This window comes from Artibeus jamaicensis, unplaced genomic scaffold (genome assembly GCF_021234435.1).
Source record: "Artibeus jamaicensis isolate MK-2021 breed Jamaican fruit bat unplaced genomic scaffold, CSHL_Jam_final contig_465, whole genome shotgun sequence".
NCBI lineage: Eukaryota > Metazoa > Chordata > Mammalia > Chiroptera > Phyllostomidae > Artibeus > Artibeus jamaicensis.
In genome coordinates this window covers 18,381,239-18,406,285 of record NW_026521843.1, presented here as the reverse complement: position 1 = coordinate 18,406,285, position 25,047 = coordinate 18,381,239, and the positions used below count along the sequence as shown (strand labels likewise).

Here is a 25,047-nt window from a genome sequence, read left to right as displayed (position 1 = left end):
CTCAGAGGGAGTGAGTCCAAGTAAGTCTATGAATGGACCTTTTATGAGAAATTGCCTAGGACTAGAAGTTTCCATCTTCCTCAGTCTCAAACCCTACTGGTTTTTATAGCCAAGAGTTACAGGAACTTCTCTACCTGGCACTGAAACCCATGGCTGGGCACTTGGTATGGGGCTGGGACCCCTTGCTTTGGAGATAGCACTCTTTTTATCTGCCACAAGTGGGTGTGAGACAAGCCCACTCCATATTTCTGCTCCTCCTACCAGTCTTGATGTGTTTTTTCTTTAATTCCATAGTTGTAGGATTCCAGAAGTACAATTTCTGGCACTTCTTAATGATAGTTGTTCTGTTATTTCGGTGTAATTTTGATATGGTTGTACAAGGAGGTTAAGTACTGAGTTTACCTATTCCACCAACTTGACTGGATACTGGTTGATTTTTGTATGTGCCCTGATTGGGGATCCAACCCTCAACCTCGGTATGTCAAGACAATGCCCTAACCAATTAAACTAACCCAACCAGGGCCTGTACAGTCATTATTAACACTCTGAGAGACCCTATCACTCTCCATGATGTGTGTTGTTCCACTTTTTTGCAAGGAAAAAACAATAAATGCAACTTGTTCAACTATTAAAAAAAGAGAGAGAATTGTATGGAAGATCTTTTAACAAATGTCACAAAATCAGGAAAAAAAGGCCAAAAATTTGTGACAATTCTCTAAAGTCTAAAACTAACTAAAAATGCCTTCATAAAAATGTAAAAGGTAAGTAACAATCATCTTAAAATATTCAATGTTTTGCTGAATATGAAAAATACTGTTTTTATTAGTTTGTAGAAGCATTATTTTATTCAATGTTTTATTACATCAAATTTTAAAAAAGAAACTAAATTTAAACAATATTTAAACGAAGACGTCTATCTCATTTTAAGTCATTGCAAATTTTCACTAATTTAGAACTCTGTATTAGTATATTAACACTTGGGGAATTTTTGGAAACATACATTATTATATATAAAAACTGTCTTATAAGAACTTAGGAATAAGAAATGGTTCATAAAACTTTACAAATCTTCCTAAACTGCTTTTAGTACAATGAAAATTATATACTTTGATTGTTAATAAAAATTTCAATTAATTTACAACCAATTTGAAACAGAAGTAAATATCTAATAATTGTTTTGAGAATTAACATTCATCAGGATTACTATAGCTGATTACACTTACAACATACACACACACAAAACTAGAAGAGACTGCCTAGTTCTGTTCTAAAAATAATAATGAACTAATAATTAGTTTGGAAATCATAATTTAAAAGTTAATGACATCGAAAATATCATTACATAAAAATTCATGGAGAGGACATTGTTATGGTCAGCTTACCATTATTAGTTGCAGCAGTACTGTATCTTGCACACATTTACAAATCAGGTTTTTACACTGACAATATATTTTAACTGCTTTGATCATTAGCATATGAAGATGTTGGCTGAGTTTGAAACATAATAAATTATATCTGTATATATCCTCAACAGGGCAGTTCCCAAGATTAAATGCTGTTATTATTAAATACCTTTTTAGAACACAAACATCTAATTTTATCTTACATTATGAATAAACATGATAGCTTAAAAATATTAAACCATTTTTAAAATATAATTGGTCCTAAAGTGCCTTGACTTATTGCTTAGCAAAATTCTATCCCCTAGTTTGGACCCTCGAGCTTTTTGGAAAAGATTTCGGGGTCAAAACTATGAACATCAAATATAATCGGTGTAACAAAGTAATGACCCTCAGGAACTCTGTCAGTATGACAAATGTTTATTTTACAGTTACTGCTTCTGTAGCTGTAGCTCCTCCCTCACTACTTCATATTTTAGGCTCTAGAAGTTCCATCCTTCTGGTACTTCTAATCTGTTTTCCTATATTTGTTTAAGGAATCAACACATAAAATTTTCCACATTATTCTGGTTCAAAAGTAGTTCCACACTTTTCCTGCAGACTGAAGAAAGATTTTTCTTTCTTTTTCGATGGGGGAGAAGGTAAAAAGAAGAGAGATAGGCTTGATATCTTGCTAATTTATAGGGTAGTTTCAGTGTTACTGGTTATTTCCTGATGAATAACATTGCTAAAGGAATACCATACATACCAAGAAGTGGCCCTGTAATCATACTGAGGGTAGCAGTTAATGCTTCCAGCTTAGAAAAAAACAAATAATGCAATAATCTGCTAACAGTCAGGCATTAGGCATTTGGTACTATATGAACATAAATATTTTATCTACTTTACAAAGTAATAGTAATTAAAGGTACATAGTCGATGAAATTATTTGTAACAAAAACTTCACTAGGTTAAATTTCTTACTATTTCCCTTAGCAAATATTGTACATTTGTCAGAGTACCTGATACTTTTTAAAATATCAAGTAATATAGGACAAGTTGTTATGAAGCAAAACACAAACCTGGGAAACATTTTATTTTTTGTACTTCATGTAATACTATTCAGGACCACAAGATGTTAAAGGTCTCTTTCAAGCAACTTTTGAATTAGAAATACCACTTAAAAATACTTACTGATGCTATAAATACTAGTGCTTTTCTACATATTGACAATCTTAATGAATGTCATATCCATTATACCTTTTGCTCCTTTGGTCAGAAAGATTAACAGAAACTTTTCATGGTTAGCTATTAAAAAACAGTTTTTAAAAACACCCAAACAAATCAAACATACATCAACATATGTTAAAATTAGTTTTAGTTGTTATTATTAAGAATTCTGAACAAGGATAAACTGAAGAATGTATGCGATTTTTAAAATAATATACAATTTAAAAACAAATTTAAATTTACAAATAAAAAGATTAATGGCCAAATTAAAGAAGTTTAGGCATCAGATTTAAAGTATCTTAAGTTTTCAGCTATTCAGAAATATATTTTGTGAATAATAAGAATTATTTCATAAATATATATGTATAAATAGATATATATCTACAGGATTTGCAATGTAGGAGAAAACCCTTTAAAGAAAAAATTGCACTTGTAGATTATCAGGATGTTGTCATCTTTACCCTTTGAGTGAAGTATGATTACCATTCCAGGTGTCTTGGCACAAATTTTAAGGAGAATATTGACAGAATCTTAAAAACACAACGCTTTTATATTTTATTTACCGGAATATGAAGAATCAAACAATTCATAATTTTGACCAAAAAAAAAACAACAAAAAACCTCCAGGTAACTGTAACTGCTTAATTAAATACAAAAAAATATTGTTTTTTAAAAAATCTTAAACCTGTCTTTACATCTGAAACATGTAAAATTTTACCAGTAACAGGTTTTCTTCAACCCCTTCAGCAAGAATTTCCAGCCTTCACACAAAGATAACATTGTCTTTTCCTACTCATATATGACTTAGATTATACCCCAGTATATAAGGACAAAAAATAAATGTATAATAAAAAGATTGGATAAATCAGGAGAGGCTTTTTGGTCTTGAATTCTTCACCCACTAACAACGAAGCAGCACTGTAGGCAGCCCAAAACACACCAAACAGCTTTAAAAAATAAGCAGAAAAGACAAAGGGAAGCATATTAGCAAGTCAATTAACATTCTGCATATTATAGAGTAAAAATAATATTGACAATATTGTTTAAAACAACCCCGACAACCAAGTGTGGAAACAGTAAAATTCATTGAGAATGTCTAAAACTGTAAGAATGTTCGTCCTTGCTCTGCGCTACTTGACTTCTGCAAATGAAATGTTTTGTTATCAAACTTGTCTAATCAAAAGAATCACCTAGGGTGTCTATTAAGAAGAAAACCCTGGGATTCACTCTAGTTCTTATAAATCAGAATTTCGAAAAAAATGTTCTAGTGTGTCCCTGGTGATTTTAAGATAAGGCAACTTCTGGAAGGACTATTACTGGGCCAAACTGCTGAAATTTGCTGAAAGAAAACTAATTGCCTCTTACATAGAAAAATTTTTTTCCTTTCTTTTCTTCTAAGAAGACAGATCAAGGAAAAATTTACATAATGTTTATTAAGTATCACACCATTTTCCCCAAGAATAGACAGAAGTCTAGGGTTTAATAACAAGGAGAACCCCCCCTGCCACATAACATTGTGGTCAACAGTTTAATTAAATACACTACACTGTGGTTTTCAAATTATATACATACCTAATTTTAAATGATTTCCACTGGAAATTTATATAGTACTTATTGATATAGTTACTCAAGCCATTTTACAGAGTAAAATGAAAGAAATACTTTGAGGAAAAAAATCAGGGACATTATTGTATGTTTCTATCTTCAGCAGATAGAAACAGATCTGGCACAGAGCAGATTATATTAACCTTGTAGTTGACACTTTGGGGCTGAATAATTGTTGTGGGAAGCTGTACTATGCACTTTAGGATGTTCAGCAGCATCCCTTGCTTCTGCCTACTATATAGCAGTAACATTCCACCACCACCCCAATTTGTGACACCCGAAAATGTCTCTCTGGGTGAAAAATATCACCCTCAGTTTAGAACCACTCATGCCAAGGTAAAAAATAAATATTGACAGACTGAAAATATATTTGAGATAGTCCCATCTTCTACTGTGCTTTTTAAACTAAACAAAAAACCAAACACCAAAAACCAAACTAAACAAAAACACAAATATTTCAAACGTACAGAAAAATATATGAAATAAAATTATGATCAAATTGCATTTGTATGTCATACTTCATTTTTTGGTAAATAAACAGTTAACAAATGGTAAGAGTTATAGAGATTTACTTTTTTAAAAAATATAGTGGTTGTAGATTAAACTGCATTCTAATGCAAGAGTTAAAAGGATGAAAGTTCTGCAACGTGTTCCTCAACAAAACCTTGACTGAAACAACAAAGAGCTGATTATACACAGAAGAGTAAGTGACTCGGGGAAAAAAAATTAGCAAAGAAAAATGTGAAGTTTAAAAACAATTTTATCCTAAATTTTTAACAATGTAAGATTTTCCATTTTTATAAAAACGCATTTGTATGTGGTATAAAGAATATTAAGAACCATTTTTCAATTGAACCTGATAACTAAAAATGACTAGAGGACAGTTTTAGCAATTTTGGGTGTAATTTCAGCAGTGTGCAAACAGGCTTTAACCCAAGTAACAACCAACCAACCAACCAACCAACCAACCCAGAATCAGGAAGGGATTCTGAATAATTCAGTAAAGTGGTATGTTCATTAAAGCTAGATAATTAAATGCCAGCATGCGGCTAGCTACTACATTGTAAGACTTTTAAACTAAGTGCTAAAAATGCCAATTAAAACACACTCTAGGATTAGAATATAGAAGAAAGAAAGATCTCCTTGGTCTCTAAAGTGTTTAAACAGTTCAAACATACAAAGATGTTCTCGAAATATTCTTTTATAATATTTGTAATAACAGCTACCACTTGTGTGCCTAATCTGTGTCAAGCACCATACTAGGCATTATATATATACTTTAAAATCTTCATAACAAACCCTATAAAATACTTGCTAACATTCCCATTTTGCAGAGGAGGGTAAGAAAAGGTATCTCTCCAAGGCAAAGAGCAAGTATGAATTACATAACCAGGATATGAATTCCGAACTGACTGGTTCTGAAATTCACATTCTACTCAATACCTAATGTTTATACAATATAATGTCAGTATTGCCTGTAGTTACCCAATTGTAAATTAAGTCGTTTCTTTTATACTGGAATTAGAAATAAACTTTAAATAAAACCTAATGTTGTGAAAATTAAGTGGCATTACTTAAAAACAAATACTTTGGTCTGGAGTCTATATAATGGCAGTTCTGAAAGTAGTGGTCTTAAAAAAAGTTCTGGTTTCCATAAAGGAAAAAAAGTACATTCACTGTGCAATATACATACATGTGTTAAAACAGTCATTTATTTCCCAAAGTTGTTCAAAATTGGTTCAATTCCCAGTTGGGGCACATGCCTGGGTTGTAGGCCAGTTCCCAGCAGGGGATGCACAAGAAGCAACCATACACTGATATTTCTCTCCCTCTCTCATCCCTTCCCCTCTGAAGATAAATAGATAAAACCTTAAAAAAATTTAAAAAAAAATCTTTAAAAAAATTGGTATATATGTTAATGTAAACTAACATAGCCTAATGTCCTTACCTCTGCAATACAGAAAAACCAATTTATTAGAACCATGTTTATCATATTTGATAAGGAGGTTACTGTTTATCAAATAAAGTTGTTAAATAAATGTCCAGTAGACTTTTAAATAAATATCTCCCACAAAATCTGAAGTCAGATAAACTCATATTATAAGCATGGAAAAGAAAAATTCAACATTAAAGAAAATTCTGTTACATTTTGAGGGCTGATTTGCTCTTTGTTCTTTATTCCCCCAGATATACATTATAATTTCTGATAGTTAAAAGGGGAAAATAAAAGAAATACCATTGATAAAATCAACAAGTAAGGCTATTGTTCAAAAATACTAGTAAGTATTTGATAAACAGTTATAGATTACAGTATTCTTAGCCAGAGAACAAGTTTGTGATTGAAAAATAGTAAATTATTTTTTATAATACACATTACTTACTTTTATAAGTGTAGACACCAGCTCAAATGATCCAACCACCAAAAGTATAGGAGCTATCACAATGAGAGGAAGTAATGAATATCCTATAACTCCAAGAACTTGGCCATATGCAACCTGTGAATTTTCAAATTTTTAAATAAATATCACAGAAGTCAAGATACTCATTTAAATCATTCTTGAACATTATTCTTTGTTGTACTTACATAAATGTGAGAATTAAAAAGAAACCATGACATTATACCCATTATATTTCAAATTATCATATTTTGTGCTGTATTTTTCCTATGTATACATTGACTACAATAAAGTTTAATTGGTAATTTAGGTAGAGTGAGAGATTAACAATAATAGAACGATTATAACAATACTGTATTACAATAAAAGTTGTATGAATGTGGTGTCTCCCTCTCTGATAACTGCTCTTATCCCCAAGTGTCCTGCTAAGTGACTAACAGGCAGGTGTGTGCAGAGTGGATACTAACCAAAGGGATGAGTCCACTCCCTGCATCGGGTGGCATAAGATTCTTATCATGCTGCTCGGAATGGCATGCCATTTAAAACTTATCAATTGTGTATTTCTATAATTTTACACTTAATATTTTGGGATGGCAGTTGATCCCAGGTAACTGAAACTGTGGAAAGTGAAACCACAAATAAGAGGGAACTATGGGCCCCAACTGGTGTGGCTCAGTGGACTGAGAGTGCGCATGTGAACCAAAGGATTGCTGGCTCGATTCCCAGTTGGGGCACATGCCTGGGATGCTGGCCAGGTTCCCAGTGGAGGGTGCACAAGAGGCAACCTCACATTAATGTTTCTCTCCCTCTCTTGCCTTCTCTCTAAAAATAAAGAATCAATAAAATTAAGAAAAAAAGAGGGAACTATAGTACTGACAAAAATGTAAAGCAATACTACCCTTCTCGCTAACATTTTGTTTTGAAAAATATTTTTCTTTAAATGATGAAGTAAATTTGGTTTATTTTTTACTTGTAAATGAATAAATCATATTTTAATTTTTTATTTTAATTTATAATGTGGTAAATACTGATAAATATAACCCACATTAGAAAATTTCTGCCCTGGCTGGTGTAGCTCAGTGGATTGAGCACAGACTGAGAACCAAAGGGTCACCGGTTTGATTCCAAGTCAGGGCACATGCCTGGGTTGCAGGCCAGGTCCCCAGTGGGGGCCACATAAGAGGCAACCACACATGGATGTTTCTCTCCCTCTCTTTCTACCTCCCTCCCCACCCCTCTCTAAAAATAAATTAATTAATTAAAAAATTTTAAATTAAAAAAAATAAAAATAAAAATATTTCTTTGGGGACCTGACATCAAAAAGTTTGAAAAATTCTGTACCAGAGACTAAATTGTATGCTTCCCGAAAAAGCTATAAATTACTTATAAGTGAAATGGATCTTTTCTTTCTACTTAATTCCTTATAACATCATTGAGTATGTACAATACTAATATGCTGATTCTCTGAAAGGAAGTAGCATAACTTAAAAGCAATTCTAAGACAAGAAACAGGTATGATGAATATAGCTACTAATGGTATCTGCAGTATCAAAAATAAAGTTTACAATAATAAACAAAGGCTACTTTCAAAATTAACCACTTACTTCTCCACCAAGAACTCTGGCCAGTAGAAAAATTGTTAGTGAACCAAATATCCAAATGGTTATAATCCATGATACCACCTAAGGGGAAAAAAATTCGTGCAATTAGTATAAGTTCCTAGAACTCAAATCTTTGCCATAAGATATTTTGATATACAAATTTCACATCACAGAAAGTTTTGTTTGGGTTCCCAGGTATCTTTTCAAAAACTTATTAAGACTACAGTGTGGTAATTTTGCATACAAGTGGAAAATTTAACAATGATCAATTGCCTAAGGAAACCTCAGTACTTCAATAATTATGATAAAAGAGTACTGTAAAAAGAACAAAGTGGTTACTCCAAACCCCCTGGTTTACACCATCCTGCAAAGAAAATTCATCCCTGAAACAAGCTATCAATCTTCTTAGGAGGTCTTTAAAATTTGTATTAATTACACATTTATCCAAGTAATAGAATAAAAGACATTTCAGACAATTTTAACTCCTAAGACTTAGCATAATGTATTATACATGCATGTATTTCCAACTTCTGTCTACTTGGATGGTCTAGAAATAATGATATCCCAGCAGCTATGTAAGCATACCTGTTGTCCAGGTTTTGGTTTCTAAATATCATTCCCTAATAAAAGGAATTTGGTTCCTTAGAGAAATAGTTAGTTCCAGGGATGAGGCTGGTAAAAATAAAATATAAGCACAAAACACTTGGTGGAATCAGAAGGAAAGAAAGCACTCAAAAAACTACGAGAGTATGTTAAAAAGACACAGAAGCTAATCTGAAGAAGCTCCCAATGGCTAAAGCTGAAATAAGCTAAGGATGAAGGAGCTGTTTGTGTTATGTTGTGCTTTGATGATAAAGCCCACAGGGAACAGGTCCACATGGCAGTGGCAAATGTAGCCCAGCTCCAATTCAGAAAACCAACAAGCAAGGGGCAGCACACAGGAGCCAGGCCCATAGACCAGCTTTCTCATGGGGAACCAGGCCTGCATTATACCTAGGCTGCTCTGAGGCTTGCTTTTGCTAAAACTCCCTCACCCTAAATTAAGGCAGTAAACATTTAATGCTTATCTTTGAAGTAACTTCCTAAAGTCTGTGCTAAACCTCCCAAGGACAAAGTGTAACTAGTTCAACCACTTTTTCCCTTGCATTTGCGACATCCTTTTCTTTGTTATCTGTAAAAAGTAATCACCTAAAGCAAACCTGTGCATAATATGAGGACCTCCCTTGATGTAATGCTCCCAGAAAAGCAATAAAAGCTTGTCAACATAAGGGTCAGGGCGCTCTCTCACTCAGAGAGTGGCCACGCCATCCCTTTTCTCTACAGGACTTCTACAGTCCATATGAATTTGTTCATTGCATCCACAACACTGCAGGCACCGCTGGATGGAGCCCACATCAAAAGCCTGATATTAGGACAAAGTATTATATAAAAATAAATACTGATGGCATCGTTGTTAAAATGTTCACTTTTTTAAAAAACGACTAAAAATGAATGAAAGGTAAGAACAAGATTATGAGTTTTGTGTTTTAAACTCTTCATTCCCTAAAGAAAACAGTATTAAAATAAAAAGAGAACCAACTATATTAAAAACATATTTGCCAATGATACCTCAGACAAGGGTTTAATCTCCAAAATATACAAAGAACTTACACAACAAGCAACCCAATTAAAAAATGGGCAAACGATTTGAACAGACATTTCTCCAAGGAGGACATACAGAAGATCCAGAGACACAAGAAAAGATGCTCAAGGACTTCCGCCAAGATGGAGGTGTAGATGGAAGTACTGTGCCTCCTCACACAAACAAGTTTAAAAACAAAGGTTTAGCAACAAAAACGCAGCCAAAATCACAGAAAATTGAACTATACGGAAGTCTGACAACAACAAACCCTTCAGCCAAACCAGTAAGAGAGGCAACGCCAGCAGCAGAGTGGGGTCCGGCAGCAAAGATCCACCAGACGACCCTGGCACGTGACCCAGGCGCACAGGCAGTGGGCGGATCCCAGGTGTGGAGAGGGGGCAGACCCACTGAGGGCTGACCAAGGTCACACATTCGAGCACAAATACGGTGAAGGCGGTGAGACAGACCTTGCAGGCCCCAGTGGCGGGAAGCAGCATAGGGGACCGCCACTGTCCCTCTTTGACTCCGCCCCCACATACAGCATCACAAACCAGCAACCTGGGTGGCCTTTCTCTGACCAGCCCCCACATACAGCGTCACAAACCAGTGACCTGGGTAGCCCTGCCCTGGTGAATACCTAAGGCTCCGCTCCTCATACATAACAGGCATGAACAAATCAAAACATGGTTCAAGAACAACTCAGAGCCCCAGAGCCCATAACTCTAAGCCATGAAGAAATAGCCAAACTTTCAGATGCACAGTTCAAAACACTGGTGATCAGGATGCTCACAGAACTGGTTGATTTTAGTCACAAATTAGAGGAACATATGAAGGCTAAACTAATTAAAATGAATGGACATGCACAGGAAACCAATAGTAATGGAAAGAATACTGGGACTCAAATCAAGGGAGTGGACCAGAAGAAAGCAAATAATGGCCAAATAGAAAAGAATGAAAAAACAAGAATTCAAAAAAAATGGGGAGAGGCTTAGGAAGCTCCAGGACATCTTTAAATGTTTCAACATCCAAATTATAGGGGTACCAGAAGAGGAAGAGGAACAGCCATGAGTGGAAAAATTATTTGAACAAATAATAAAGGAGAATTTCCCCAATCTGGCAAAGGAAATAGACTTCCAGGAAATCCAGGAAGCTCAGAGAGTCCCAAAGAAGGTGGACCCAAGAAGGCACACAACAAGGCACATCATCATTACATTAGCCAAGATTAAAATGAAGGAGAGAATCCTAGAAGCAGCAAGAGCTAAGGGGACAGTCACCTACAAAGGAGTTCCCATCAGACTGTCAGCGGATTTCTCAAAAGAGACCCTACAGGCAAGAAGGGGCTGGAAAGAAGTATTATAAGTCATGAAATCCAAAGACCTACATCCAAGATTGATCTATCCAGCAAAGCTTTCATTTAGAATGGAAGGGCAGATCAAGTGCTTCTCAGATGAGATCAAATTCAAGGAGTTCATCATCACCAAGCCCTTATTATATGAAATGTTAAAGGGACTTACCTAAGAAAAAGAAGATTAAAAAGATGAACAGTGAAAGGACAGCAAACTCACAGTTATTAACAACCACACCTAAAGCAAAAGCAAACTAAGAGGACAGCAAGATCAGGAGCAGAACCATGGAAATAAAGATCACATGGAGGGTTAGCAACAGGGGAGTGGGAGAAGGAGAAGGGGGGAGAAGGTACAGAAAATAAGTAGCATAGACAGTAGGTAGAAAATAGATAGCGGGGAGGGCAAGAATAGTAGGGGAAATATAGAATCTAAAGAACTTGAGACACGTGGTCATAAACTAAATGGGGGGAACAGTGGGGGAGGCATGTGCAGGGTGGAGGGGAATGAAGGGGGGAAATAGAACGACTGTAATGGCATAATCAATAAAATATATTTTTAAAAATTTAAAAAAGAAAAGATGCTCAATATCACTAGCTATCAGAGAGATGCAAATTAAAACCACAATGAGATACCACTTTACACCAGTCAGAATGGCCATCATAAACAAAGCGACAAACAACAAGTATTAGAGAGGTTGTGGAGAAAAGGGGACCCTAATCCATTGTTGGTGGGATTGTAGGCTGGTACAACCACTATGGAAAACAGTATGGAATTTTCTCAGAAAACTAAAAATGAGTATGTCTTTTGACCCAGCAATTCCACTGCGAGAATTATATCCTAAGAACCCTAAAACACCAATCCAAAAGAACCTATGCACCCCAATGTTCACAGCAGCACAATTTACAATAGCCAAGAGTTGGAAGCAACCTAGGTGCCCAGCAGTAAATGAATAGATCAAAACACTATGGTACATTTACACAATGGAATTCTATGCAGCAGAAAGAGAAGGAGTTCCTACCCTTTGCAACAGAATGGATGGAAATGAAAAACATTAGGCTGAATGAAATAAGCCAGGTGGTAAAAGACAAATACCATATGATTTCACCTTTAACAGGAAGCTAAACAACAAAATAAATAAGCAAGCAAAATATAACCACAGACAGTGAAATAGAGAACAGGCGGACAGTGATCAGAGGGGGAATGGGAGGGAATTTCAGGGGGAAAAGGGGAAGGATTTACAGGAACTAGTATAAAGGACACATGGACAACAACTAAAGGGAGTAGAAATGGAAGGGAGGTGGGGAGCACTGGGGGCGTGGGCTGGGATGGGATTAAAAGACAGAAAACTGTACTTGAACAATTAAATTAAAACAACAAACAAAAAACCTCTTTATCCCTTGGAGAAATTAGAAAGGGCACAGGCAGCCTCTTTGGTCACTTCTGGTCAGATGGGGTTACTTCCATCCATTTAACTCAGTCGCTTATTAATACAAATATTAACACTTTCGATGTGGAAAAATTTAGAAAGCATTTATCTAAGGTACTCCCTGCATATCTGCTTAAGACTAGTTCTTGGGATGAATAAGTGAGAATAAGTAGAGGTAAAACATTTCCCAAATACAATGTGGCATTATAGTTAATATTTGGCTATTTTCATTTTAAAATAAAGTAAGATATACTTACCCTAAACTGTCCATATAATGATATCATGGAAAAGAAAAGAACAACAGCCAGTGGACCCCAAAAGTCAGGATTGTCTCTCACCACTTGTCTGTTAAAACCCAGTGATGGCATTGGCATCAAAACACAACGGATTTTGTAGTAAATATCCTTTAGATCGATATCCAATTCTTCCCTGTAATTGTAAAATTTAAAAAAAGGCACACAACACTTCTGAATACTGTTAAATTTACTTATTTATTTTTTTAAATTATTTATTTATTTGGGGGGGTTGAAAGGGAGGGAGAGAAACATCAAAGTCTGTTTGCCTCTCACATGCCCCCCCCATTGGGTACCTGGCCTGTAACCCATGTGCCCTGACTGGGAATAAAACCAGTGACCCACTGGTTTGCAGGCCAGCGCTCAATCCACTGAACCACTGCAGCCACGGCCTGAATACTGTTATATTTAAACTTATGTTGCAGGAGAACTTAAGTTTAAATATAATGGTATAGTCTCTATAGGTCAACAAAACATTTACATTTGAAGTACCATATTTCACTGATTCCAAGGTATACATTTTCAACATTTTAACATCTCTAAAGTTGGGATGAATTTCACAGTCATTGGTGCTTTACAATTGCTGTCAGCCCTAAGTGAGGCCAAGTGCTTCTAAGACCTGCCTTCCCTTTTGCTAGTCTCCTGAAGGCACTACCAATTTGGGACTTTAAAGAAAATTCTCTGCTTGAGACTTTTTTGTGCCATACTAACAATCAGACTGAATTCCTACACAAGAATTGGTATAGGTTTTACATTTTCAGGAAAAAGTATTTTCTTTCAGTACCCCACCAAGTGCCAAACTGAGACAAATAACTGCCCCCAGCTATTTCTTTTTTATGATAGGTTATTTCTCATTTATCCTCACACCAAGGAGATAGCCTTTGATGTCCTAGCTCTGTGCTGTCTTAAGCACTTTTTCTTTCTTATTGATAAATGTAAGATAACTGAACCTTGTAATTCATGGCATCTTAGATTTGATGAAATATGACATATAAACATAGAAATAAGATGTTATAACAATATTTCATCTACCTGTAATTACTGCAGAGAATAATTTGGTAATGCCTTGATTTTACAAAGCTATAGTTTCTACTTTTCAAAATTAATAATTTTTTCTTCATTGATTTTAGAGAGAGACAGAAAGAGAAACCCTGGTTTATTGTTATACTTATTTGTGGTTCATTCTTGTATGTGCTCTGACCGGGACCAAACCCCCAACCTTGGTATATAGGGACAACACTCTAACCAACTGAGTTAACTGGCCAGGACCCAAAATTGTTAAATCCTTTACTCTTTTCCCAAGCAGTAACATAGTAACAGAAAAGAAAGAGAGAGGGGAGGGGAGAAAGGGGAGAAAGGGGAGAAAGGGGAGAAAGGGAAGGAGAAAAGAAAGAAAGAAAAATCTCCCTACAGTCCTCAGTGGTAGCTTTAAAATTTCTATATGGGAGAAATTTGGAAGTGATAATCTTTTTAGAAGTCTTCAATTGTCCTAAACTGAATTTCCACAGCAAGCACCAAAGTGTTCTCTTTCAGACTGCATGTTTACATGAGATAGCTACAGACCCAGGTAGGCCCTAACAGCCTGCAGTGTGTGTGTCTGTGTGAGAGAGAGACATAGAAAGGAGGAGACAGGGAGAGGATTATGATTCTTTTATTTTTTGCAATTTAATAGGTTAAAAATATTCTCCCATCCAAGTACTAACCAGGCCCAAATGTGCTTAGCTTCTGAGATCAGATGAGATCAGATGCATTCAAGGTGGTGTGGCCATAGATAATTTTGATACAAATAAATACATACATACATACTTGAAAACATCCAGGTAAAACAAAAGAATACTGCAAAATAAGCCACCTTGACAACATTTACAGTATAAACTGGACGATTTTTTAAAAAGTCTCATTGTTTTTCTAATTACTAGTAAAACTGAAAACAGCTAAAACTTTTCACCAAAAAGGTTAAGATTTTCTGTACTTATTTTTAAAGAACAATGAAAGAATATAGCCATCCTACAGACTAGCTCTAAAAGCCAAAAAATACATATAATTTTTACATACAAGAGAGGCTTGTTATCTTCAGGATCATCATCTTCAACTTCCAAAAGCCAGCCATATCCTCTTTGTCTCAGAAATGTAGTAGCTGTAGATTCTTTGATAAAATCTCCACCAAGGTTTAACTTGACATCTGGGGCTGCTATTGAACCACTGAGCTCTTAGGAAAAAAGAGGAGAAAACTGTAAACCAATGTAAAATGTGTGAATTTTAACTAATATAAGCATAAATTCAACTAAGATAATTATCATTTGAAGAACTACTATTGCATGAAATCTTCACGTTTTAAAGTTATAGATATCTAAGTACTGTCTTTTATTTTACAACAAGAAAATGAAAGATGAGGGAGGTGAAGACAGATGAAAAGTTTCACAGCTAATTAGCTGGACCAGTACCAAAATCTAGACTTATAACAATAACTTAATTTTTTTCAATGTTTATGTTTTGTTTATTTTTAAACTAAACTTATTGGGGTGACATTGGTTGATAAAAATTATATAGGTTTCGAGTATACAGTTCTATGACACATCATCGGTATACTGCATTGTATACACTATTCAAAGTCAAATCTTCTTCCATCACCATATACTTGACCCCCTTTACTCTTTACTACCTCCCAAACCTCTTTTCCTTCTAGTATCTACCACACTGAGGCCGGAGTCTGAGTTTTTGTTTGTTTTTCTATTTATTCACATTTGTTGCTTTCAGAACAACTACATTCTTTCTTATTTATTTACTTCTATTTTATTTATTTTGAGAAAGAGGGGAAAGGAGGAAGAGAGGGAAACCTCTATGTGCAAGAGATATGTTCATCAGTTGCCTCTTGCATGCCCCCAAGTGGCGACCTGGCCTGCAACCCAGGCATGTACCTTGACTGGGAATTGAACCCACAACCCTTTGGTTTATGCTCCAACCAACTGAGCCACCTGGCCAGGACTAGAATGCTGGAATGGTACTTTAAAAAATAATTTTGGCAAAACAGCAAACCAAAACATTCTTAACATAGACGTTCCTTCTCTGGAGATCATATACAGTATACAGAAGAGCTTAATTTTAACCTAAACTTTAGGGTTAGCTTTTAAGAACAGCCATTAAAACTTCAGCTTCAACTTCAGTCAATGAGTGGATCAATTATGAGTCACATCTTGGTCTGGTTATGACAACTCCTGAAATTAATTATAATAAAATGAAGCTAAGTACTAGCTTAGCTACTAATTAATACAGCAAATCATTACTGTCTTCTGGTCTCCAGTTTCTATTCAAAGTTCTTTTCCAGGTTTAACATTATGATTCTAAAAAGGTTTTATAAGGGCATTTATTCAACTAAAGATAAAGTAAAAGTACTTTTGAATTCCTTGTCCTTCCCTACTTAAAGTTTAAAAATAGTCCCTGTAGATGCTATCATAGAATCTTGTAATTAAAATATTCTCTCAAAACTGCTTTCTGTTTGTCTTTGCCTCAGTTGAAAATGAGTTAAAATTTAACTAAAATTCCATTTCCACTAGGTACAAGGAATGCTTTTCTTGATTTAACAAGAGGAAGATCTAGGTCAGGAAGTCATTAGTACAGTGGTGGCATTAAAGGGTTTTGAATTATGAGGCAGGAAAAGACCTCAATAACTGTTTCCTGTCCTGTGCAAAGGACTACACTTCTTAATCAAAACCAAAGGATATATAAATTACAATACGGAATGCTGTAATGAAGAAATGTGTATGTTCAGCAGTTTGTCATAGCATGGATGCCAGAACATCAAAAAGGCACCTTTAGCTTACAATTTTACAGCATTTTCCATTCCAAACAAAAGTGGGGAAATATCATGGACATATACATAGGGGTGCCAGTGACAGCAGTCTGATACACCCCTCAGTACCCCAAAGACCTAATCAATGTGGGAACAGAAAAGTACAAATATTGGTGGTTAGCCTAACATGTTAGCAAATTAGTAAGAGTAATGTCAAAAACAAGGTAAAAGATTCCAAATCACTCCAGGTGCAGTTGTCTTAAGTTAAACCAGAATAAGAACCACTTAGCCTGGCTGTCAACTATAGAATAGACAGGTATACTGAATTTTAAAACACTAATTTTAAATCAATTTTTTCTTATTGCACTATTCACCTTATCATTTAAAAAAATATTTTATTTCTTTTCAGAGAGTGGGGAAGGGAGGGAGAAAGACTAGGAAAGAAACATCGTCTGCTGCCTCCTGCACATCCCAACTGGGGACCTGGCCTACAACCCGGGCATGTGCTCTGATAGGGAACTGAACCAGCAACCTTAGTTCATAGGCCAGCACTTAATCCACAGAGCCACACCAGCGAAAGCTCATTTTCTAAATAAGAAAAATGTAAAGATAATAATAAATACATGAGTTTAAGAGGAAATAATCTTTGGGGAAAATCTATCTCAAAAGGAAATCTTTAAAATGTTTAGCCCTGGCTGGTATGGCTCAGTGGATTGAGTGCTGGCCTGCAAACTACAGGGTTGCTGGTTCAATTCCTAGTCTAGGGCACATGCCTGGGTTGTGGGCCAGGCCCCCAGTAGGGGGTGCTCAAGATGCAACCACACACTGATGTTTCCCTCCCTCTCTTCTCCTCTCTGAAAATAAATAAGTAAAATATTTTAAAAATATGTTTCCACTGGCCCCAGCCTGGTAGTTCTGTTGGTTAGAGTGTTGTCCCAATATCCAAGGTTGCAGGTTCGATCCAGGTCAGGGCACATACAGAAAGCAACCAATGAATGCATAAATAAGCAGAACAATAAACAAATGATTCTCTCTCTAATCAATAAAACTTAAATTTTTTTTTAAATGTTTCCACCGATGTTTGGGTTCACTGAGTGAGGAAGAATTATCATTAAGTTTCAGGTTTTATTGAAAGCCACCTGGGAAAACTGCAGAACAAAATTTAACAGTAACTCTCTCTCCCTTAAAATTCAAGTGTATGAATGGGTGAGGGATCCTTTCTCTGAATTTTCTATTCAGCTTGAGAACTTCACTTTGAAAGATAAGGATGAACTCAGTCAAGTGCAGTATGATAGTACATTCAGATTTAATGATCTGCCCCTAGACAAGTGCCAGATTTCTGTGAAAGAAAAGTATCCTGCAATGAATAATGAACATTTTGTTGGCACTTGCCAACTTCTTATATATGTGAAGAAGCTTTTTCTCATTTAATATGCAATAAAAAAAGACAAATCATCTCATTCATTTGAAAATAAAATCCATGTGTGCTTAAATCCAAACCAGAACTGAGTATTTCTGCAGCAAAACAAATGAAGCACGTTTCACAGTTAAGAGATAAATTCCACCATCCCATATTAATTAATAAAAACATTTTAATGCATACATAGGGTCAATGCAAAATATCAAGAAACCAATGCAAGTACATGATTTTATAATTGCTAGATATATATTGAAATTTGCTTGATCATGATACTCCATAAAGATTTTTTTTAAGTTTTGTATAAAACTGTGTCATACGTTGTATTTTTATTCATATTGTTTTGATTTATGGTTTTAGTTGCTTTACTATTGAATGTCAGTAAGTTTTCATAATGTACATAATATTAATTAAAATCAATTCAATCTCCTGAACCCACCTTTAGAAAAACTGAATCCCATTTTGGGATAAACTAGTTAGTTAACAGAAATTTCTTTTATTTACATAATAAATAAATGTCTTTTGTCTTTTAACTTATCTTGTAATAATTAGAGATTCACAGAAAGTTGCAAAAATAGTACAGAGAGGTTGCATGTACCCATCACACAGTTTCCCCTAAGGTACTATCTTATGTAACTACCAAAACCAGGACTTTGCTCTGGCTGGTGTGGCTCAGTGGATTGTGGTCCAGCCTGTGAATGGTAGGGCTGCCAGTTCAATTCCCACTCAGGGCACATGCCTGGGTTGTGGGCCAGGTCCCCAGTGTGTGGCAGGTGACTGATCGACGTTTCTCTCCCTTTTTTTTCTCCCTCCCTTCCCCCCTCTCTAAAAGTAAACAAATAAAATCTTTTTTAAAGAAACCCAAAACTGGGACACTGACATATCCTCAAATTTTACTGGTTTTGTATGCAGTTATATTTATGTAGTTCTCTGAAATTTTACCACATTTATAGGTTTGGTCAATGCCTTATATGTATAAAATTTATGAAAAGAAACAGATTTTTTAAAAAGGTAAAACTTGCTTAACTACCTTTTTTTCCCAAGAAAAAGTTGGCTAAAAAGTCATTTTCAACTTTCAAATAGGGAAGGAAAGCTATTCTTGCACCCATTAAAATTCCACATATTAAACTTCAGTAGCAAATCATATAGAAGATATTTGTGCTATTACCTACATGGATATAATTTTAGAAAAATCAAGTATGACATTTTCTCAAAAGGAAAACTAAAGATTCCTCTGTCTAAACTATTAACGTGTATGAGAGGTGATATCCTTTCTGGGGAGGGGTAACCTGATACAAAGAGTAGGCTAGATGTTTGGTCATATTAACAAATAAAAAAATTATCATTTACTCGAAAAAGCACTGACAATAATTACTGGATTATTATTTCTACAACTTACTGATCACAATAATGTACTATGAGTTGTAGATACTATTCCAGCTAAAATAAAATTCCTCCTATTCTGATGTTTCATAACATTCTACATCAGTGCTTTTCAAACTTTAATGTGCATATATATCACCAAAGGATCTTGCTAAAATGCAAATCATGCTTAAGGCAGATTGTGCATTACTAAGTGCCCAGGTAAAAGCCAAAGCTGATGGTCTATGGACATAAACCCGGCAAAGCATTACTATTTGTCTGATACAAAAATAAATTCAAGATTGCCGTAAAGATTTCTATATTAGACTACACATATATACACATACTTGTACATCATTACATTCTTGCATTTACACACATGCATTTCATGTACTGCTTTTGGATGTAATTTTCTACATGAATATTCAGTCTGGACTTCATTATTCACTTATTTATTCATTTACTGGCTTATTCATACATAGCTCATGGTCTTTCAACTCTACTTACGGACCTTGCTTTAATACACATAAACAATTCTTACAATATTCTCGTAAATGGTATGCTTTTCATTTTATACATGACAAAAGAGATGCTTACAGAAGCAATGTAAGTTTTCCAATATTAGCATAGTTACTGTATGAGTCAGGACTTTAACTGAAGTCTTCTGGCTCTAAATCAAGTAATTTTTTTTTTGTTATTCATTCATAATATGCTGTTTTGTAGTCCTGAGTGTATCACATAAAACAAAAGAAAACATGTTATTTATTCCTGTAACAAAAAATTATTTTTTAATGTGCATATAAATGTGCATATTTTTTGCACCATCTGTGGTAGGTGATGAGATATAGAAAAGATTAGAGAAATTTCTGTTTCTGAGGGACAGTTAAGCAAAGTTTCACCAAAGAAGGAGCATTTGAGTTGTCTTAAGTTTCAACCTGAGATAAGGAGGAGAAAAGCATTTTAAGCGTGGGGTCTAGAATATGCACAGATACGAAAACATCAGACAGATTTTTGGACAAAGGATATGTGTGGTCAAATAGTAAGGAAAAGAGATGTGGACAGAAGGAAACATCTATGAGTCAAAAATATTCATGGTTGGAAAAACTGCATAAAAAGGGAGAAGCAAGAATTTGTATGACATGCTTGGAAATAAGAGAAAAGACTTGGAAGTTGCCAAGTAAAATGTTCAGGTTGGAGAACAATAAAAACTAAGTGGTGTGGCTTAGTGGGCTGGGCCATGAACCAAAGGGTTGTCAGTTTGATTCCTGGTCAGGGCACATGCCTGGGTTGCAGGCCAGGTCCTGGGTTGGGGCTGGGCGAAGGGCAGCTGATTGATGTTTCTCTCCCTCTCTTCCTCCCTTCCCCTCTCTCTAGAAATAAATAAATAAAAATAAAAAGAACTAAGTACGAAGCCAGTTAATACTGAAACCCAAGCAGCAGCATTATTCCTAACGTGGACTGAGCACTAAACCCAGCCAGATATAGTAGTAAGTCCTCTGCATTTGCAAAATATTTGAACACTTGGGTATTATTATCCCCATTTTATTTATAAGAAAAAGGAGGTTAAGAGAAATGAAGTAACTTTCTCAATATCATCTAGACAGCAACTGGTAAAACCAGGATGCAAACCCAAGACTCTCTAACACTATACTTCAAATACATTATTCAATTCATAAAAATATAAGAGGCGCCATGGTTTAGTGGAAAGAAATCTGAAGACACAGAACACTTGATTTCAATTCCAGATCTTTGATGTGGATGTTACTGAACTTCTCTAAACTGTTTTTTTACCTATATTTAATGTCTTGCTGAAATAAAATATTTATTGTTCATCCTTGTTCTGGGGATAAAGATAAACATAGCCATAAAACATTGCACAAACAACCTAGACCAAAAGAACATAGAAAATTGGCATAGGGATTAAAATATTCAACGCAACCTGTAACAAATAATTATGTCTCTAAGCCTGTTTTATTATAAAATACAGGAATAATAAAACTTAGCAGGATTCTTATAAAGACCAACCAAGACATATACTTATAATACTCTGTAAATTTAAGATGTAAAAGTTATACAGATGAGGGTGTTATTACATGTCTATATATCCTTGGCTATACAGGGAGGCTATACATCTTTGAAGGCTATATGAAGAAGTCTGAATAAACCTTATGGATTTTACTTATTCTAGGCTTCTTGGTTTACTATATGGAGTCAGTGGATTAGCTCATATTATTTTGTCAGATTTCTTATGTGGATTAAGAAAGGTAATTCCTGGGGGAAGGGAGGATATGAAAAATATACACAATAGAAAACTTTAAACAAACATCAGGTTCTGATACTCAATGCCACATTTTTTTTAAAGTCTGGGAAATTAAAGTTGATATTCCTCCCTAAACACTATGCTACCAAATGTAGAGGAAACAAATCGAAATATTTTGGGTTGCTTTATTTCACCAAATATTCCTAAGAGTTTAAAAGAAATGGGGAGGTAGAGTTGGTGGACTAGGTGAATAAGGTGAAGGGACTAAGATACAAATCACTGGTAACAAAATAGTCATGGGGATGTAAAGTACAGCGTAGGGAACATAGTCATTAATACCGTAGTAACTCTGCATGGTGCCAGGTGGGTACTGGAGCTGTGGTGGGAGGGACAGACACTTTGTAAAGTGTATGACTGTCTAACCACTGTACAATACACCTGAAACTAATGTAAACTGTAATTTAGAAAATGTATCAGTTATGTTCTTATGATAGATAAAAATATTTTCCCATTTTAAATAACCAAAACTACAGTACTATTTAGTAAACAATACCAATCAAAAAGCAAAATAAGGGGAGAAGGGAAAACCTCCTCCCCTTATTAACTGATGTACTATGAAACCAGATTTCTGAGGAAGTACTGCATTCTTCTTTAGACTTAAGTTTCTTACAGCTAAGAATAATTTATTTTTTCAAATTAGGCAGTAAGTCTGGCCACCAGAAAGTCACTGGCATACAAAATGTAATAAACCTGAAATTTGAAAATGACTAGCAGAGGAAGATTCCAGTTTCAAAGAGTCTGGTAAGGAACAGAGAAAAGGAAGAAAACACAACTTTCTGTGCTGTAGAAAAACCTCTCCACCACAACTTTGTGAAAACAATTACTACACGGGAAACTAGAAGCTATTGGGAACGCCTAGCCGGATTACAAATTCGAACATACCTGGGTCTACTTCTCTGAATATTAGGTCAACCACTGAAAAAACAAACAAACAACAACGACAAAAAAACTGCAGGAAAACTGGGACGGAGGCAAGATATCAAACTCCACGTCTTTGCGGAGCCGAATCCAATCCCAGTAATCCAAAAATTATTGATGGATAAATGAGAGGAACACTGCTCTTTCCTCGTCCTGATCCTCGACACCTCCCCTGGGCAATCTAACCATCACTTTTCGGAATAATAATAGCAAGTCATTTCATTAAAAAATCTTCAGGTTCGGTGGGTCCACCTGAGGCAGGCAAGTCCCGCAGAAGAACCTGCCCCAGAGGGAGCAGGGAAGGCCGAGGCTGACCGAGAGTCTAGGGACGCTGCCCGCGGCCCTCCCCCGGCCACTCGGGCCCCCTCGAAGGCCTCGCGGGCGCAGTCCGCCTCCTGCGGCCCCCGCCCGCCCACCAGGGCCCGAGCACCACAAAGACCCCGCCCCGTAAGGCCTGGCGTCCTTCGGCGTGCGGGGCCCGTCTGGGACTCAGTCTCACCTTCCGCGTCTGCAGAGGAGACAAAGGTGAAGTCCCCATTAGTGGGGGAATACGCCGGGGGCGGGCCCGGCGGCTGCATCTCGCTGCCGCTCGGGGCCGGCGGTGGTGGAGGAGGCTGAGGCTGGGCCCGGGCCCCAAGGTGGCCGCAGCGCGGACCCGCAGTCGCGCCTTACGGTGCAGCCGGAGACGCGGGAGGAGCGCGCTGCTGCGGGGCCCGCGACGAGCGCAGCAGGCTGCCAGCTGCCCCTGACACAGCCCCACCAAAGTCCCCTCGTAGGCGGCCAGCACCGCGACGCCGGCGCCCTGACAGGACCATAACAGTGACAGCACCACACGGATTGGCTCTTTGTAATGTGCTCTCCCATTGGCCCCTGAAGAAATGTCCTGATTGGGTTGCCCTGTTGTTGATCCCGGAAGTTTACCCAGAACCGGAAGTTCACTTCTAATGCGTGGACTACTCCACCTTCTCCGCCCTGTTGGCTTTTTTTTTTTTTGGTGTGTGTGTGTCTCATCTATTCTGTCTTTTCTTTTATCTAGTTCCTCGGTTGTCGTTAACTGGGTGGCTTAAAGAATTTTAGAACTAGGAACGTTTCTAGGGGTCAGCCCCAATTGAGGATCCCAAGATTTTGTTAGGGGAGGGACAAATGCCACAAGTGAAAATGCCACGAAATTTAGTGAGATACCGCTAAAGATTCCTTAGAATAACTACATTAAAAAAACCTGATAAATACATTTACTATAGTAATATGTTAACAGGGAAAGTAGATGTAGGTGTATATGAGAACTCTGTATTATCTTGACAATTTTTCTGTAAATCTGAAACTGCTCTAAGAAATAAAGTTTATTTTAAAAAACTGATAATGCCAAACATTGACAAGGATGTGGACCAACTAGAACTAACACACAAAGACAACTATTCGATAATATTTTAAAATAAAGTTAAACCTTTAATAATCATGTGAGTCATCATTCAAATTCTAAGTAATATACCTAATGAAAACTTATGTCTATACAAAGACTTGTACAGAAATGTTTATAGCAGTTTTATGCATAACAGTCAGAAACTAGAACAGTCAAAAACCAAACGTCTATAAACAGATTAATGGATAATTGGATAAATACAATGTAATGCATATATACATTGTGACATATGTGGTACTGAGTGGGCCAATAAGTTCGTTTAGTTTTTTTCCATGTAATGCCTCTACAAGTGCTTAGTTGTCTTTAACTTCATTAGGAATAATTTTGTTAGAATGTATTTTGACAGGTGTCATGTCAGCGTGCACTTAAAAGACTTTATCAAAACTGGTGAATTTTTGTGCAGCCATTTTAATATTAAAGATGAAAGAAGATACGCAACATTTTTGGTGTATTTATGCTATATTATTTCAAGAAAGGTAAAAATGCAACAAAAAAAGATTTGTGCAGCATATGAAGAAGGTGCTGTGACTGATCAAGTGTGTCAAAAGTGGTTTGCAAAGTTTCTTGGTACTACTGACATTTTGTTCAAATAATTCTTTGCTGTGGGGCTGTCTTATTCATTGGAAGATGTTTAGCAGCAGCCCTGGCCTCTACCCAGCAGCAATCAATAGCAGGAGACAGCCAACATACTCAAAATATCCAAATCAATAAAGTTTTTGGTGAAAATGAAAAATGTGTCTTTTAGGGAAAAAACTAAATGAACTTTATGGCCAATTCAATACTTAATTGTACCTAATACATACCATGGGATAACAATAAAAAGGAATGAACTAATGATATATACAAAAACATGAATGAATATCAAAAACCTTAATGCCAAGTGATAGAAGACAGACACAGAAGAATATATACTTTATGATCCC

The 25,047-nt window shown here is 36.0% G+C and overlaps 1 protein-coding gene across 1 annotated transcript; it reads right to left on the bottom strand.

Moving 5' to 3' along the window:
- Positions 1 to 847: 847 nt before the first annotated feature.
- Positions 848 to 23,534, bottom strand: YIPF4 (Yip1 domain family member 4). Its single transcript, XM_037146584.2, has 6 exons — positions 23,204 to 23,534; positions 14,953 to 15,106; positions 12,862 to 13,033; positions 8,215 to 8,292; positions 6,596 to 6,709; positions 848 to 3,556 (listed from the first exon to the last, which is right to left on the bottom strand). The coding sequence occupies exons 1-6, from the start codon at positions 23,280 to 23,282 to the stop codon at positions 3,419 to 3,421; spliced, it is 735 nt and encodes a 244-aa protein (XP_037002479.1). The 5' UTR covers positions 23,283 to 23,534; the 3' UTR covers positions 848 to 3,418.
- Between the last annotated feature and the right edge of the window lie 1,513 nt (positions 23,535 to 25,047).